Source organism: Sinohyriopsis cumingii, chromosome 12, assembly GCF_028554795.1.
Source record: "Sinohyriopsis cumingii isolate HCF-2022 chromosome 12, ASM2855479v2, whole genome shotgun sequence".
NCBI lineage: Eukaryota > Metazoa > Mollusca > Bivalvia > Unionida > Unionidae > Sinohyriopsis > Sinohyriopsis cumingii.
Window position 1 is genome coordinate 113,729,731 of NC_142972.1, and position 16,892 is coordinate 113,746,622.

At 34.7% G+C, this 16,892-nt stretch overlaps 1 protein-coding gene across 3 annotated transcripts in view; it reads left to right on the forward strand.

Moving 5' to 3' along the window:
* LOC149787277 (uncharacterized) overlaps nucleotides 1-16,892 on the forward strand; it is a 137,129-nt gene that overhangs the window by 15,853 nt on the left and 104,384 nt on the right. For all 3 annotated transcript variants that reach the window (XM_089977802.1, XM_089977801.1, XM_089977803.1), the window contains exons 6-7: nucleotides 5,624-5,747; nucleotides 9,012-9,174. In XM_089977802.1, the coding sequence (XP_089833928.1) occupies nucleotides 5,624-5,747; nucleotides 9,012-9,174 (287 nt within the window). The remainder of the gene's footprint in view (nucleotides 1-5,623; nucleotides 5,748-9,011; nucleotides 9,175-16,892) is intronic.

Here is a 16,892-nt window from a genome sequence, read left to right on the forward strand (position 1 = left end):
GGTGGCCTTGTGGTTAAAGCGTCTCCCCTGGATGTGGGAGGTCATGGGTTCAAACCCTGGCAGAGTCATACCAAAGACTTCACAAAATGGTACTAACAGCTGCCATGCTAGGGACTTGGCATTGAGAGGTTAAGTGTTAGGGCTAGTCGGCCTGGTGTTAGGATAATGTCACTGGGCGGGACATCATGCTACATGTCAGGATAATGTCACTGGGCGGGACATCATGCTACTTGTCTGTGGCATGATGCCTCAGTGCTAGACATCATTTTAAACTGCCACGCTGCAGACATCATAGTGATATGACTGGAAAATTGTTAAAGCTATGTTAAAAATCTAAATCACACACAAATCACACACAATCAACATAGACTTATAGTCAGTTTTTGATCCAAACCTTATCCCAACTTCAGTCTGGGAAATTGTTTACCTACCACAATTACAGTCTAGCTGAGACATATTTAATCCCTTCATACCTTACAAATTCCAAATCCAACATTGCTCAGTCCACACGGACTTGTAAATTTGGACAAATGCAGTCGTCAACTGCAAGGGCAGAATTTCATCCTTGCTACTTTTATACACCAGAAGAGCTAATGGGATGGACTGTTTTCATCCTTGCCATTAGAAGAGCTAATGGGATGGACTGTTTTCATCCTTGCCATTAGAAGAGCTAATGGGATGGACTGTTTTCCATTGTCAGTCATCCAGTGTCCATCCATCTATTAGCACATGTTGGATATTTGCTGCACCTTCTAAGCTGCTTTGAAGATTGCCATGAAACTTAGTTGGTCCTAAATGAAAATATTGCTCATTGACATTCATTATATTGTTATCACTACACTAACTGAGCGGAAATTCAAATTGACAATTAGTTTTCACCAGGGGACTTCACGTGATGTCTTTTTGGTGTTAAGTGAAAATGGTTCTGCTGTCCATTATGGTCACCACAATGGCTGTCTTGAGAATTGTGTTATTGCTACCCCACCTAAGTAGAAAGTCAAATCAGCATTGGGGTTTTTGCTGGAAGACTTCTTATGGTACATATATTAAGTTTGACACAAATCAAAATTGTGTAGATTTGTTATCCAGTATGGCCACCACAGTGGCCATCTTGAAAAATCTCCCAACTACTCTTAGATGGAATGCCAGATACACATTGGATTTTCAGCAAATGATTTTTTATAATGTCTAGATGGTACTAAATGAAAATGGTGTCAATCTGACAACCAGTATGCTCAGTCATCTTGAAAGTTTTGTTTTTATACTTGGGCTAAATGGAAAGTCATATTAACATAGGGTTTTCACCAAATTATTTCTTATGGTGTTTAGTTGGTCCTGTTTGAAAATGATGCCAACTAAATGTCCAGTATGAAAATCTTCTATTGCATCCCTTCCAAATTGTATGGTTATATTGGCATTTGGTTTTCACCAAAAACTTCTAGTGATCTCTAATTAGTCGTAAATGAAAATGGTGCCTTGTAGACTCTGTCTCCTAAATATAGTATGGATTTAATATTCCACTCATCAATAATGACTAAAGTTATCCAAATTACTAAAGACTGCATGGACAGAGCAAAGTAGAGTTTGAAATTTGTAAGGTGTGACGGCCTTAAGTAATTCTGAACTAGATTGTCATTGTGCTTGGTAATTACTTTCCATGACTGAATACGATTCAGAATAGTCACATCCTGAGAAGAGATCTACTGTCGAATAGTTGGTAGCATAGACTCTGATGTCATGCATGTTCTATGATTGCAGATCTAGGTCTGTGCTGATTGTATTTGGACATGCATGATACATAGCTTATATGGACATGCATGATACATAGTCGATATGGGCATGCATGATACATAGCCAATATGGGCATGCATGATATATAACCAGTATGGCATACATGATACATAGTCAATATGGATATGCATGATACACAGCCAGTATGAGCATGCATTATACATAGCTAATATGGCCATGCATGATACATAGCCAATATGAGCATACATTATACATAGCCAATATGAGCATGCATTATACATAGCCAATATGGGCATGCATGATATATAACCAATAAGGGCAAAGATGATATATAACCAATATGGGCATACATGATACATAGCCAATATGAGCATGCATTATACATTAGCCAATATGGGCATACATCATACATAGCCAATATGGGCATACATGATACATAGCCAGTATGAACATGCATCATACATAGTCAATATGGACATGCATGATACATAGCCAGTATGAGCATGCATTATACATAGCCAATATGGGCATGCATGATATATAGCCAATATGAGCATGCATTATACATAGCCAATATGAGCATGCATGATACATAGCCAATATGGGCATGCACGATTTATAACCAATATGGGCATTCATGATACATAGCCAATATGAGTATGCATTATACATAGCCAATATGGGCATGCATTATACATAGCCAATATGGGCATGCATGATATATAACCAATATGGGCATGCATTATACCTAGCCAATATGGGCATGCATTATACATAGCCAATATGAGCATGCATTATACATAGCCAATATGAGCATGCATTATATATAGCCAATATGGCAGGGATCGTCCTGGGCTTCGCCAATGTCACAAATTGCGATTTTTTTTCCTTATTGGCGACAAAAATATCCCATCTGGCGATTTTTTTGGCGACATACTTTTTGGTTATTTAATTTGTACATACGATCATGGATTTGGGCTGGATAAATTAAAAGGCAGAACGAAAGGAAGCCACAAACTTGACTAAGCAATGCATTGGAATCAATCTGTTACACAAACGATCCTTTGTTCTTATTGACAACCCCATCTTTACAGTGCATTGTTACATCGTAATCTGCTTATGCAGACATCTGGGCTGAGGACTGTGTGCTGCGATACAGTCAGTCATGCTACCGCACTATACCTACAACTGACCGACTTCTGAAGACGCGAATAGAACAGATACAATTAATTGTATGGCTAATCCTTCTGTTTTTTTTTATACATATACCAATACAATAGTTTTGCTGAACCTTCATAGAAAACTGATAACCTTTGAAGTACCAACTACTGTGTATAAATACAAAGCAAATGGAAAAAATCTCAATCACAATTACATCTGTCGCCAGTGCAGCATTTTACTCATTGATCTTTTCCTTTTGCCATCAGTCCCGTGTTACGGCTGCAGAGACTTAAACTCCGCAACAAGAAATAGCAAAAAAAAAAAAAAAAAACAGTTTTGCATAATTAATAATAAGTATTCATTTCTCAAAATACAGGAGTGAAAGAATCCCTAAATTGGGTGTGAATTTATGCATATATATACGGTCCAGTATTGCCAGGTGTTGACTCGTTTACGTTTCATTCGTGGGAATGGAGATCCTGTTTTTCTTGTCGAGAAAATTTATACAGCATTCAGTGATCATTCTTGGGAGTTAGGAAGCAATTCGCTACAAGCTTTGTGAAGCTAGCCATGGGGGGGGGGGGCTGCTGAGAGACTACTAGTGTCACCTGTCAGCACTGTAGACTGTGAACGTGGGTTCCGTATGATGAACCTCATAAAAACTGACATCAGAAATAAGCTCTGCATCTCATCTCTCGAGAATTTAATGAGAATCAGCATGTACAGATGTGAAAAATTAGACTTTGAAACTGCATTCAACAAGTGGGCAGCCCTAAAATCGCGACGGATCTTCATGCAACACTTTGTAACATTTTGTTAATGCTTGTTGTAATTAAAGTATTAACTAACCCATCTTTTGTAATTTTCATTGCCTGTTACATTAATAGACTAAATTAACACTTGGAAAAATGTACACTACTTGTTTTGGCGACACTTTTTGAAAATTGGCGACAAAATATTGAGGTTGGCGATTTTTTTTGCGACAGCTTTTTAAACGCCAGGACCATCCCTGATATGGGCATGCACTATAAATAACCACTATGGGCATGCATTATACATTGTCAATATGGGCATGCATTATACATAGCCAATATGGGCATGCATTATACCTAGCCAATATGGGCATGCATTATACATTGTCAATATGGGCATGCATTATACATAGCCAATATGGGCATGCATTATACCTAGCCAATATGGGCATGCATTATACATTGTCAATATGGGCATGCATTATACATAGCCAATATGGGCATGCATTATACCTAGCCAATATGGGCATGCATTATACATAGCTAATATGAACATGCATTATACATAGCCAATATGGGCATACATGATACGTAGGCAGTATGGACATGCATCATACATAGCCAGTATGGGCATGCATTATACATAGCCAATATGGGCATACTTGATAGATAGGCACTATGGACATGCATCATACATAGCCAGTATGGGCATGCATTATACATAGCCAATATGGGCATGCATTATACATAGCCAATATGGGCATATATGATGCATAACCATTATGGGCATGCATGATACATAACCAATATGGGCATACATTATACATAGCCAATAAGGGCATGCATCATCCATAGCCAGTATGGGCATGCATGATACATAGCCAATAAGGGCATGCATGATACATAGCCAATATGGACATGCATTATACATAGCCAATATGGGCATACATGATACATAGTCAGTATGGACATACATCATACATATTCAGTATGGGCATGCATCATCCACAGTGAATATGGGCATGCATTATACATAGCCAATATGGGCATGCATGATACATAACCAATATGCGCATACATGATACATAGTATGGACATGCATCATACATAGCCAATATGGGCATGCATGATACATAACCAATATGGTTGTGCATTATACATAGCCAGTATGAGCATGCATTATACATAGCCAATATGGGCATGCATGATACATAGCCAATATGGGCATGCATTATACATTGTCAATATGGGCATACATTATACATAGCCAATATGAGCATGCATGATACATAGCCAATATGGGCATGCATTATACATAGTCAATATGGGCATACATTATACATAGGCAGTATGGGCATGCATGATACATAGCCAATATGGGCATGCATTATACATTGTCAATATGGGCATGCATTATACATAGCCAATATGGGCATGCATTATACATTGTCAATATGGGCATGCATTATACATAGCCAATATGGGCATGCATTATACATTGTCAATATGGGCATACATTATACATAGCCAGTATGGGCATGCATGATACATAGCCAATATGGGCATGCATTATACATTGTCAATATGGACATGCATGATACATAGCCAATATGGGCATGCATGATACATAGCCAATATGGGCATGCATTATACATAGCCAATACGAGCATGCATGATACATAGCCAATATGGGCATGCATTATACATAGTCAATATGGGCATACATAATACATAGCCAGTATGGGCATGCATGATACATAGCCCATATGGGCATGCATTATACATTGTCAATATGGGCATGCATTATTCATAGCCAATATGGGCATGCATGATACATAGCCAATATGGGCATGCATTATACATTGTCAATATTGGCATGCATGATACATATCCAATATGGGCATACATTATACATAGCCAGTATGGTACACATATAAATTTTGTGTGTTTCTTTGTAGGTGTTTAATGTGTTTGAAGGTAAACTACTGGCCCACAAGAAGGATCTACACGAGAGAGCCATTACAGCCATAACATTCTTTAACCCACTCAAATATCTTGTGTCAGCTTCTGTGGATGGTACTAGTAAGTATCAATCACTTTTTTAATTGGAGTACAAACACTACAGTCAGGAATATTTCCTCCAAAGTTTTGAAGCCATTGTCTGGATTTAAGTGCACCCCTTTATTGTATTACAGTATTTCATGTATTTTTATGTACCCTTTAATTTTTCATACACAATCCAGCTATAAAATAATAATTATTTAAATGTATCATATTTTTAATACATAGCAGTTTGTATTTGTTGGAAAATCCTTTAAATTATCGAACAAGAAAGTTCTATTAAGAAGATTTAATTTGTAAAAAATATCGGAATACTTTAGTTCAGTGCCAGTCAATTATACATTATCTTGTTACATAATTTAGTTCAGTGCTACTGCACTATACATTATTTTGTTACATAATTTAGTTCAGTGCTAATGTACTATACATTATCTTGTTACATAATTTAGTTCAGTGCCAATCCATTATACATTTCCTTGCTACATAATTTAGTTCAGTGCTAATGCACTATACATTATCTTGTTACATAATTTAATTCAGTGCTAATGCACTATACATTATCTTGTTACATAATTTAGTTCAGTGCTAATGCACTATACATTATCTTGTTACATAATTTAATTCAGTGCTAATGCACTATACATTATCTTGTTACATAATTTAGTTCGGTGCTACTGCACTATACATTATTTTGTTACATAATTTAATTCAGTGCTAATGCACTATACATTATCTTGTTACATAATTTAGTTCAGTGCTAATGTACTATACATTGGAAAGATTATACTAATTTAGTAATGTCTTTTATCATGTAACTACCATTGCATAATGCACTGAAGATCTGGGTATATACACTCTTTGCATCAAGTCATAAGTAATTATGTGATATCAAATACTAATTAATGATCACATTGTGCTATACAGGAAGATGTGGAGTTCCAAAAAGATGGTACTAAGGCGATGTTAAACACTAATTACTGATCATATTGTGCCATAAAGAAGGATACAGAGTTCCAAAATAAATGTACTAATGTGATATCAAACACTAATTAATGATTACATTATGCCATAAAGGAAGATACAGAGTTTCAAAAAGACCATACTAAGACGATATAAAAAATTAATTAATGATCACATTGTGCCATAAAGGAGGATATGGAGTTCTAATATGACCGTACTAAGGTGATATCAAACACTAATTAATGATTACATTATGTCACAAAGGAAGATGTGGAGTTCAAAAAAGACCATACTAAGGTGATATCAGACACTAATTATTGATTACATTGTGCTGTAAAGGAAGATGTGGAGTTCAGAAAAGACCGTACTAAGGTGATATCAGACACTAATTAAGTTAAAAATATACCATACTAAGGTGTTATCAAACACTAATTAATGATTACATTATGCCATAAAGGAAGATACAGAGTTCCAAAAAAGAATGTACTAAGATGAGATCAAACACTGATTAATGATTACATTATGTCATAAAGGAAGATGAGGAGTTCCAAAAAGACCATACTAAGGTGATATCAAACACTGATTAATGATTACATTATGTCATAAAGGAAGATGAGGAGTTCTAAAAAGACCATACTAAGGTGATATCAAACACTAATTAATGATTACATTACACTGGTCCCCCTTTTATATGGCCACCCCTTCTACATTGGGAAAGTGGCCTTATAAGACAGGTGGCCTTTCCAGAAGGGGACTACATTTTTTATGAGAAGTATATGTCATGTACGCAGTAAGAGAGCTACATACTTCAAAGCTTTGTGCATAAGTGTGTATGTGTGTGTGTGTGATTTGGATTTTTCATGTACCTTTAAAAAAAATTCAGCCATATCGGTATTATGTCTGCAGTGTGGCAGTTTATAGTGATGTCTAGCACTGGGTCATCATGCCGCAGACATGTAGCATCATGTCCCATCCAGTCACATTATCCTGACACCAGGCCAACCAGTCCTAACACTAAGATCTTAATGCTGAGTGCCTAACGAGGTAGCTGTCAGTACCATTTTTGTATGTCTTTGGTATGACTTGGCCGGGATTCGAACCCATGACCTCCCGCTTCCGAGGCAGATGCTCTAACCACTAGGCCACTGGAGTGGTCCTTCATTTAATATCTTCATTTAAAAATAACATTAATTATTAAAAGGTTCTTATTGTTATGATAATAGACTTATTTCAACTGAATATACATTAGTAGTTCTTATTCTTCACGTAAGCATGATATGCCGGGGGGGGGGGGTATTGTTGACATGCACATTGCAAAACCATTCAAAAACATCATTTAAATCTTGGTTCATAAATAATTCTCTTTCCAAAGCTCCATTTTCCCACTGCTGCTGAATAACCTCCTTTTTGGTTACAATGTTGTTTATTTGAGTCTTTTCTTCATAAAATTGTTCGGCAAGTCCCTCCCTCACCTCATGTCATCGAGTAGAATAACTGACTTTCTTCTAAAATAATATGTCTCTGTTTACGTGATGACATGTTAATGTTTAGTAATGATTTATACGGATGTTGCTTACTGTATGTGATTTGATTATGCCAACAAATCTTTTGTCAAGTGGATGAAATGCCTTCTTTGTAAAGGAAGCGATAAATGTGTTGTCACATGATTTTTCAGTCTTTGTTTGGTACACTGATTTGTTCAAGGTTAATTTCTCTGTGAATGTACAAAATCTGTTTTTAGCCTCTGTTGACCCTGTTATGATCCTGACAGTTACATCCAGTTATAGGCCTAATCATCAAAGAGAAGAACTCAACAGATGTGTGAAACCCAAACTCTATGATAACATTTTTGAGCCCATTTCGTGTAAACACTGGCATTTATAGACAGTGATATAATATTAATCTTTGTGTTACATGCACTTTAGTCAACACTTCTTTCAGTAACAGAAACTTGACATTGGGAGACATGTATCGATGATAGAGATAATCTGATTACTTGCCTTATGTAACAATATGAATTAATTATTGGTTCTGGATACATTTGAAGAAAAAAGTGGCCTGACTTATGAGAGGAACATTTTCCATTTTTAAATGCTGGCCACTGGTCTCATTAGAGGGTGGCAGTTCTTGAGGGGTACTTTTGAATACAAACTCATTGGTGCCAAGGGATTCTGGTCATAAGAAGGAGGTGGCCACTGGTCGGGGGGGGGGGGCATTAAAGAGGGGGACTACTGTATGCATAAAAGAAGATATTGAGTTCCAAAATGACTGTACTAAGGACTACACATCTTCCAGGTCATAATATTTGTATAACTTATGTTTCAGTCAAGGTCTGGGACAGTAAATGGCATGTAAAGATGGTTTTTGTTGGACACCGAGACAGGGTGTGTGTTCTGGCCATCTACCCACAGGGGTCAGCCATTGTCTCAGCCAGTCTGGATTGCACCATTAGGGTCTGGAACCTGGACACCTGTGATGAAGTGGACAGGTGAGTTATCTCTTCATCACTACCATATTCTGGACACATGCAGTTAGGTGGACAGGTACATACTTGTAAGATTAATGATACCTGAATAGGTGATACACCCATGTCACCTAAAATTAGCAGCAAAGGCTTTTACAAATTCTTGAAATTTTAAAATATTGAAGTAATTATTAATATGTAAATAATATTTGCAACACACACACATGTGCTGATGGAAACGATTTTCAGTGGTTCATCTTTTTCCACAATTAAGGAGCCATCACCCTTTCCTATCCACTGGCTTTATTTATAATGTGAATTGAGATTGCTGTATGATTTACAATGTGATTTGAGATTGCTGTATAAAATACAATGTGAATTGAGATTGATGTATGATTTACGATGTGAGATGAGATGGCAGTATGATTTACAATAAGAATTGAGATTGCTATATGATTTACAATGTGAATTGAGATTGCTGTATGAAATACAATGTGAATTGAGATTGCAGTATGATTTGCAATATGAATTGATATTGCAGTATGATTTACAGTGTAAATTGAGATTGCTGTATGATTTACAATGTGAATTGAGATTGCAGTATGATTGACAGTGTGAACTGAGATGGCAGTAAGATTTATAATGTGAATTGAGATTGCAGTATGATTTACAATGTGAATTGAGATTGCAGTATACTTTACAGCGTGAATTGAGATTGCTGTATGAAATACAGTGTGAATTGAGATTGCAGTATGATTTACAATGTGAATTGAGATGGCAGTATGATTTACAGTGTGAATTGAGATTGCAGTATGATTTACAGTGAGAATTGAGATTGCATTGTTATTTACAATGTGAATTGAGATGGCAGTAAGATTTACAGTGAGAATTGAGATTGCATTGTGATTTACAATGTGAATTGAGATGGCAGTATGATTTACAATGTGAACTGAAATTGCAGTATGATTTACAATGTGAAATGAAATTGCAGTATGAATTGAAAATGCAGTATAATTTACAATGTGAACTGAGATTGTAGTATGATTTACAATGTGAACTGAGATTGCAGTATGATTTATGTTGTGAAGTGAGATTGCAGTATGATTTATGTTGTGAAGTGAGATTGCAGTATGATTTATGTTGTGAAGTGAGATTGCAGTATGATTTATGTTGTGAAGTGAGATTGCAGTATGATTTATGTTGTGAAGTGAGATTGCAGTATGATTTATGTTGTTAAGTGAGACTGCATTATGATTTATGTTGTTAAGTGAGATTGCAGTATGATTTATGTTGTGAAGTGAGATTGCAGTATGATTTATGTTGTGAAGTGAGATTGCAGTATGATTTATGTTGTTAAGTGAGATTGCAGTATGATTTATGTTGTTAAGTGAGACTGCATTATGATTTACAGTCTGAAGTGAGACTATAGCTTGTAGATGATCTCTACAATCTAAAGTCATGGATAAATATTAAGCACACAATATAGATATGCATAGTGCAATTAATTATTGGATAGAATTTGTGTATCTTTGATAGAGAATAGGTACATGTTCTTATATGCAGTGAGATTGGTGTTGAGCACAGAAATATATAACATGACTTCTAAAATAGATTGGGTTCCTTGTTAGGTAACTGAATTTGTCCTAGCTAACCATTAATATTGTGCTGTGAAAGTAGTAGTTGATAATATGTATAGAAAATAAAGAGTTACCTCCCTTGGTACATTTAAAATTATGTTATTTCCATTAAGATTATTTCATACATGAACATGATTTTCTTCAGTTTCCCTGCCACTACTTGATTGCCTACTTTTTTCTTCATTCAAGTCTGCGTGTATGAAAAACTTTTAGTGGACTCCAGTTTACCTGTATGAAGAAACTTTAGTTCATTTTCAAGCATGTCTATTTGTTACAATAATTTAATTATCTGGTTGATTGATAACAGCAGGACTTAAGTATCAATTCATTTTGCTTTACTGTATATACTCATTGATAAAATCCTCCTAAAGATAAATCACCCCTCATATTTACTCTTAAATGGGTGGTCTACGTCACATGTGTATAAACTACTTGCAGTTTTCTAGTTGACACTGAGCATCTATTTTTCCAATAACCATTTATAATATGCCTGAATATTACACATTGTGAGGTCAAGATTTGAATTTGAAAGAAAAAAGGACAAATAAAAAGAAAAACATTGCATGTTCACGTAAATACAATACAAATGAAATTCTGCATTCTTGTACAACACATGACTTGAAGTCAGCATTGCAACCAACATAATTACTTTTGGTGTTCAGGTCTCCAGTATGTTTCTAAATGAATCCATCAGTGTACAGCTGTGTTGGTAGCAAAAACTAATTTGAATGATCGTTACAAATTCAAGTGAACTTCTTATGCACATAAGCGACATACCTGACATTAATTACTTAAATAATTGTCCTTGCCAGACATTTCTAGGTTAAAGCACATGCACTCACCTGTTTAATATGAGAGGCAGATGTGTCCCCAGGAAGTCTAAGGATGGGGAGGATGTGTCCCCAGGAAGTCTAAACATAGGGAGGATGTTTCCCCAGGAAGTCTAAGCATAGGGACTTGGCTTTGATCACAAGGGCAGTCCACTCACTGATTGATTACACAAATAAAAAAACTCCTTGGAAATAATAGAATTTTTCAACTTGCTACTTGGACTCTTTTTGTAGAAACATTGCATTATATATTTTAATTCTGAAATAAGGGAAGGTTGATTAGGGACTTTGTACAAAATATAAGGTGAGTAAAACCACATGACCGCATTCAGTGTGGTTTTTTGTAAGAAAAGATTGCAGCGTTATGGTCTAATATTTGGAAATCTAGAAATCATTTATTTGAAATATTTATAGTATTGATAGATACACAGTGACACAATTTACGATGGGAAAATGTCATTAAATCATATATCAGTGATATTATACAGCTAGTGCCATGATAACCCAATTCAAAGTTGTTCACTAATGAAATTTAAAAATGGGTGACTAAATGGATTAAGAAATGTGACCCAATCTGGAATGAGCCATGTAAAATTCAAAATGGAAGTGTGATCCACTTTACATTTGGTAAACATTACCATTTTTGGAAGGGTGTCATTTTTTTTATTATAGGACTCTCTTCAACTTGGAGCATCATATTTATCAGCTCTAATTAAAGCCCAACAATTAATGGTGAAAGTTTGATAATTGTCTGTAATTACACCAAATTAAATTAGTTGCTTAATAGAATAATAATGTTGGGAAATGGTCACAAAATTCCAAGACTAATCTCTTTCCCTGTCTTTCTCCTTGTCTCTCCATCTCTGTCTCTGATAATTAAGTTGCAAAATCATTTATGTTTAGAGATTTATTTTCCAACAAAAATGTAGAAACACCTTTTATCTTTAGTTTGCTTACTGTTCTGTACATGTAGACCATGCTTACTGTTCTGTACATGTAGACCATGCTTACTGTTCTGTACAAGTAGACCATGCTTACTGTTCTCTACATGTAGACCATGCTTACTGTTCTGTACATGTAGACCATACTCACTGTTCTGTACATGTAGACCATGCTTACTGTTCTGTACATGTAGACCATTAGTACTGTTCTGTACAAGTAGACCGTATTGAATATGAGGAGTATGCATTTTTTAGTCTGAAATATTGTTGTTATTATCATCCTGGTTGAGTAATCAGTTTGATTTTGCTGCTATAACATTTATATTTAACTGACTTATTACACATACAAAATTCAACTGAAGTAACATAAATCATTGTTTGCAAGCACAAAGGTAATATACCATTCCTTTAGTGTTGTGGCATCAATTCCTCAGACCTTATAATCTGACAGCAAGAAGATCTCATTTTCATTATATTTTTGGAATGCTGAAACTGGGAATAACAATAATAATAATAATGATAATAAAAACGTCTTTATTTAAAAAAGGCTGCTCAAGTACTAAAGAAATTTAAAGATAAAACAATTACAAAGTATTGTCCATTGTGTCAAGGCAAATCATCTCCATTCATTTTTCTCTCTCATTTGAAAATGACTATTAACATGTAAATACATCTACAAATACATACTAATATACATTATAAAAGTAGGTCAGTATATACATTTTTGTTTTGTTCCTCCAGTAACTATGTTTTGATAATGACTTTTAGTAAGATCTTTGTGTACATGACAGTTCATTGTCACTTCTACTTAGATATATCTTTATGGTATTCTGTAAAAATGTGTCATGTAATAAAGTTTACATCAGCATTATACTTTGTCATAAAACATTATTAGGTACACAATTAAGAGATGTTCATATTAATAATAAATAGTATAAATACTTATATTAATATACTAATATAAAAGATACAAAACAATCAGTTGATAAATTTAAAGAGTAATATTGCAATGCCAGAAGTCAAGCTTGAACTTAAAATTTACTTAATGGTGTTTTTTTAAACATGTAGTTTAGAAATATTGCATGCACATTTATTTAAGGATTTAACTGAATCTGCAGATTGAATTAGAGCTGAAAGAGAGTTCCATACTTTAGCCCCTTCCTTTTGAATTGTTCATTGCAAGGGTATGGTAATTCTAAATTGTTAAAATTCAATCTTAGATTGTAGGCAGAATTTTGAATTGTTTAATGCAAGGTGTTAAAGTTCAATCTTAGATTGTAGGCAGAATTTTGAATTGTTTAATGCAAGGTGTTAAAGTTCAATCTTAGATTGTAGGCAGAATTTTGAATTGCTCAGTGTAAGGTTTGGCACTTTAAAAAGTTGTTATAATTCGATCTTAGATGATAGGGAGATAACGTTTTATAAAATAACTTAGTCATGTACTCTGTAACACTTCCTCTGATACATTTAAGTTTAGATGTGAGAAACCTACAGATACTGTCTACTTGTTTATCCCCCACTTCTGTCAATGATTATTTCTATTAGCTTATAATCCATTATGTTTTCAGTATTCTTAGTAATCAATGATATATCTTTCTGTTCTAACTTGGCAATATTTTATAGATGTTCCCATAAGTATGCATTTTGTCTTAGATTCACTTACTACCATTATATTTTGTTTTGACCACTCCTCAATTGATGTAAGGTCTGAATTTAGTTGGCATTTCATGGTAAAGATATTGCTACTTGATGAAGAAATGTAGCATCATCTCCAAATATGTCAGTATTTGTATGTTGAGTACAGATTGGAAGATCATTGATAAATAAAAGAAAGAAGAGGGGAATGGTTCTTTAATATCCAGATCACTTCTATATCCTTGTTTAAAAATAGGAAAAATTTAGCACACTTTAGTTAATCTGAGAGGTCACTTTAATTAATACATGTACTGAGGTTAATCAAGTAGTTAAAAGACCATGCTATAACTGATGCTGATAACTGTAGGACTGTTGGTCTCACCTCATCTGTACCACATGACGTTTTTATGTTGATTTTTCTAAGAATGTACAGATTGTCACTTTCATTTACAATATTTAGGGCAAATTGTAAAACATAAGGAACTCTAACCGTTACAAAAGTTATGATGGTGTTTAAGTCAGGGATACAACAATTTTATTCACTGTCATAATATATACTAAATTCTGTGTTTGATAAAGGACTGGTTAAACATGTCAGCTATTATCTATATCCTGTACTGAAGAAACAATGCTGTCATTATAACTTGACTGAGTTGGACTGGAGAAACAATGCTATCTTTATAACTTGACTGAGTTGGACTGGAGAAACAGTGCTGTCATTATAACTTGACTGAGTTGAACTGGAGAAACAGTGCTGTCATTATAACTTGACTGAGTTGAACTGGAGAAACAATGCTGTCATTATAACTTGACTGAGTTGGACTGGAGAAACAATGCTGTCATTATAACTTGAATGAGTTGGACTGGAGAAACAATGCTGTCATTATAACTTGACTGAGTTAGACTGGAGAAACAATGCTCTCATTTTAACTTGACTGAGTTGGACTGGAGAAACAATGCTGTCATTATAACTTGACTGAGTTGGACTGGAGCACTTATTGATGGATTGAGCTCATTCTGATACTGTCACGAGAAGCTACCATGTTTGATTTCTTTAATACAAGTTAAATTGTAATTTTTCCAAATTGATTTATTAAAGAGTTTCCTTCAATCCACAACTTGTTATAGTTTCTCGAGTCTTTATTTTGATGAAATTTATCCCTTTTATATATAGATTCCTTTATTTCAGAGGTATCCATTTAGGTTAATATTGATGTTTGACACATTTTATATTTGTTGGTGCATATTTGTTAGAATGTTGGTTTAAAAGTCCATACCGCACATCAAGAGCAGTGTTAGTGTCAAAAATGAATAAAGCCATTCATGCAGACCTTTAACATGACCTGTCTTGTAAGTGAGGAAGCCTAATAAGGAGGTATTACAGTAGTGTAATACAGTATGGGGTAATTCAGATGATGAAAACATAGCAAAGCTAGCACATCTTCAAAAAAGAGCATTTGGGCTAATATCAATCCAGAAAGAAACTAAGGAAAATTTAGCTGGTATGTTAAAAATATTGACTGTTAAAGACCAAATCCATTTGAGAAAAGCCAAATTAATGTACAGGATATCCAGTAATAGTGCTCCTGAATATTTAAAATCACTATCCCAGTATAGGCTACCTGGTAATACTCCCCACCTGTGATCCATGTCTACCAAACAGTATAAAATTCCCAAACCAAATAAGGAATTGTTCAAAAAAAGTTTCCAATACTCTGGAACTTTGCTGTGGAATACTGTGAGATTAGAAATGCCCACTCCATTTCCTTATTCCAACTCCAATATATCCAGTGGCTTCAGAGATGCAGCTAAAATAAATTTATTTGTATGAGGGCCTCAATGTAGATTAGTTCTTAGCTAATTGTGTTACTTTCTTTAAATAAAGTCATTATATTATAAAAAGCTGTTATAATGGTGCACAAAATTAAGAAAAGAGTGTTAAATGTGGAATCTAATTCTGGTTGATTTTGAATAACACAGAACCAAATTAAGTAAGATACTGGTAAGTATCAATATATAAAACTACAGTTTCAGCTATTGAATGGTGTCTAAACCCACGGTCATGTTTTAAGAGTACAGTTTCGGCTATTGAATGGTGTCTAAACCTACGGTCATGTTTTAAGAGTACAGTTTCAGCTTTTGAATGGTGTCTAAACCCATGGTTGTGTTTTAAGAGTACAGTTTCACCTATTGAATGATGTCTAGAACCATGGTTGTGTTTTAAGAGTACAGTTTCACCTATTGAATGATGTCTAGAACCATGGTCATGTTTTAAGAGTACAGTTTCACCTATTGAATGATGTCTAGAACCATGGTCATGTTTTAAGAGTACAGTTTCACCTATTGAATGATGTCTAGAATGATGGTTGTGTTTTAAGAGTACAGTTTCACCTATTGAATGGTGTCTAGAACCATGGTTGTGTTTTAAGAGTACAGTTTCACCTATTGAATGATGTCTAGAACCATGGTCATGTTTTAAGAGTACAGTTTCACCTATTGAATGATGTCTAGAATGATGGTTGTGTTTTAAGAGTACAGTTTCAGCTATTGAATGATGTCAAAACCATGGTCATGTTTTAAGAGTACAGTTTCAGCTATTGAATGATGTCTAGAACCATGGTTGTGTTTTAAGAGTACAGTTTCACCTATTGAATGATGTCTAGAACCATGGTCATGTTTTAAGAGTACAGTTTCACCTA